At 55.7% G+C, this 2,813-nt stretch overlaps 1 protein-coding gene across 1 annotated transcript in view; it reads right to left on the bottom strand.

Annotated features, from left to right (window-relative positions):
- Nucleotides 1–2,164: 2,164 nt before the first annotated feature.
- Nucleotides 2,165–2,813, bottom strand: part of LOC111973982 (transient receptor potential cation channel subfamily M member 3-like) — a 34,176-nt gene continuing 33,527 nt past the window's right edge. The window contains exon 8 of the mRNA XM_070446871.1: nucleotides 2,165–2,592. Within this exon, the coding sequence (XP_070302972.1) occupies nucleotides 2,165–2,592 (428 nt within the window). The remainder of the gene's footprint in view (nucleotides 2,593–2,813) is intronic.

Here is a 2,813-nt window from a genome sequence, read left to right as displayed (position 1 = left end):
ACCTGCAGAAACAACCCCCTACACCTGCCAGCAACACCCCTACCCCACTGTCCAGAACAACCCCCTACCCCCTACCACTGTCCAGAAACAACCCCCCTACCCCCTACACTGTCCAGAAACAACCCTACCCCCTCCACTGTCCAGAAACAACCCCCCTAACCCCTTACACTGTCCAGAAACAACCCCTACCCCTACCTGTCCAGAAACACCCTAACACTGTCCAGAACAACCCCCCTACCCTACACTGTCCAGAAACAACCCCCTACCCCCTACACTGTCCAGAAACAACCCCCCTACCCCTACACTGTCCAGAAACAACCCCCCTACCCCTACACTGCCAGAAACAACCCCTCACCCTACACTGTCCAGAAAACACCCCTACCCCTACACTGTCCAGAACAACCCCCCTACCCCTACTGTCCAGTAACAACCCCTACCCTACACTGTCCAGAAAAACCCCTACCCCTCCACTGTTCAGAAACACCCCCTACCCCCTACACTGTCCAGAAACAACCCCCCTACCCCTACATCTGTCCAGAAACAACCCCCTACCCCTACACTGTCCAGAAACACCCCCCTACCCCCTACACTGTCCAGAAACACACCCCTACCCCCTACACCCTAGCCTACACTGTCCAGAAACAACCCCCTATCCCCTACACTGTCCAGAAACAACCCCCTACACTGTCAGAAAACAACCCCCTACCCCTACACTGTCCAGAAACAACCCCCCTACCCTACACTGTCCAGAAACACCCCCCTACCCTACACTGTCAGTAACAACCACCTACCCCTACAACTGTCCAGAACAACCCCCTACCCCTACCTGTCCAGAAACAACCCCCCTACCCCTACACTGTCCCAGAAACAACCCCTACACTGTCCAGAAACAACCCCTACCCCCTACACTGTCCAGAACAACCCCCCTACCCCTACACTGTCCAGAAACAACCCCCTACCTACACCCTACCCATACACTGTCCAGAAACAACCCCCTACCCCTACACTGTCCAGAAACAACCCCCTACCCCCTACACTGTCCAGAAACAACCCCCTACCCCCTACCACTGTCCAGAAACAACCCCCCTACCCTACACTGTCCAGAAAACCCCCTACCCCTACACTGTCCAGAAACAACCCCCTACCCTACACTGTCCAGAAACAACCTACCACCTGTCAAACCCCCCTACCCTACCTGTCCAGAAACAACCCCTACACTGTCCAGAACACCCTACCCTAACACTGTCCAGAAACAACCCCCTCCCCCTACACTGTCCAGAAACAACCACCCCTACCCCCTACACTGTCCAGAAAACAAACCCCCACCCCCTACAACAAAGACTGTCCAGAAACAACCCACCCCTACACTGTTCCAGAACAACCCCTAGCCCCTACACTGTCCAGTAACACCCTAATACCGACCCTACACTGTCCAAAAACAACCCCCTACCCCTCCACGTTCAGAACAAACCCCCTACCCCGTACTACCCCTACACTGTCAGAAACAAACCCCCTACCCCTACCACGTCCAGAAACCACCCTACCGCCTAACACTAGAAACTGTCCAGAACAAACCCCCCTATCCTACACTGTCCAAAACCACCCCCTACCATACCCTCCACTTGTTTTCCAGACACAACCCCCTACCGGTCTACCCTACAGCTGTCCCAGAAACAACCCCTAAAACCCCCCCTACACGTGGTCCAGAAACAACCGTACTACCCGCCCTACCCGGTTGGCTCCTACAGCGTCCAGGGTGAATTTACAACGGCCTCCTATCTCCCCTACAGATCCTGTCCCAGAAACAACCCCTATACCACCCTCCAACTGTCCGAACACACCCCCCTACAGCCCCCTAACATACTGTCCAGAACAACCCCATTACAAACCTGTCCAGTAAAACAACCCCTAACCTACACTGTCCAGGAAACACCCCCCTTTCCTACAAACTGTCCAGAAACAACCGCCTACCCCCTACAAACTGTCAGAAACAACCCCTACCCCCGCTACACTGTCCAGAAACACCCCTAACCGCCCCTATTAACACACTGTCCATGTAAACCAAGACTTGGCCCCTACAGCCCCTAAATCTGGTCCAGAAAGCACATGCCCCTATTGGCGACGACGGGGTTTCTTTGGCTGTGGGGAGCCTAGCAGGGTTGTTTTAATTAGAGCGTGTGGAGCGGTGTCCTCCAGGAAAAACAGGGTTGTTTCGGCGTGTACCGACGCCCCGGTTACGGAGGGGTTGTTTTTTTAGACCACGTGGCGCGGCGTGCGGGGTTGCTTTGGCACAGTGTACGCGGGGTCGTAGGGGCTTGATTGTGGAGTGTCTCCTGAGGGGGTTACGGGACCGGGTTGTTTCTTGGCCGTGTCGCGGGTATGGGGCGCTTCGTTTCTGGCGTGTCAGGGGGTAGGGGGTTGTTTCTGGCACGTGTCGGGGGTAGGCGGCTGGTTGTTTCTTGGACGTGTCGGGGGTAGGGCGCGTGAGTTGTTTCTGGACCAGCAGATCGGGGTTGGCAGGAGCGTGTTTACTGGAGCAGTGTCGTGGGGTTCGTTCTAGCTTGGACAGGTTAGGGGTAGGGGGTTGTTTACCTAGGAGCAGTGACTACGGGGTCGGGTTGTTTCTGGAAAGTGTAGGGTAGGGGGTTTGTATCTGGACAGTGTAAAGGGGGTGGGGGTTGTTTCCTGGACCGTGCTGGGGGTAGGGGGGTTGTTTCTGGACAGTGTAGGGGGTGGGTTTTCTTGGACCAGTGATAGGGGGTAGGGGTTGTTATCTAGCGGAAGTGTGAGGGGTACGCGGGGTTGTTTCCGGC

The sequence above is a fragment of the Salvelinus sp. IW2-2015 genome, linkage group LG15 (genome assembly GCF_002910315.2).
Source record: "Salvelinus sp. IW2-2015 linkage group LG15, ASM291031v2, whole genome shotgun sequence".
Taxonomy (NCBI): Eukaryota; Metazoa; Chordata; class Actinopteri; order Salmoniformes; family Salmonidae; genus Salvelinus; species Salvelinus sp. IW2-2015.
This window is presented reverse-complemented; position numbering and strand designations above follow the sequence as displayed.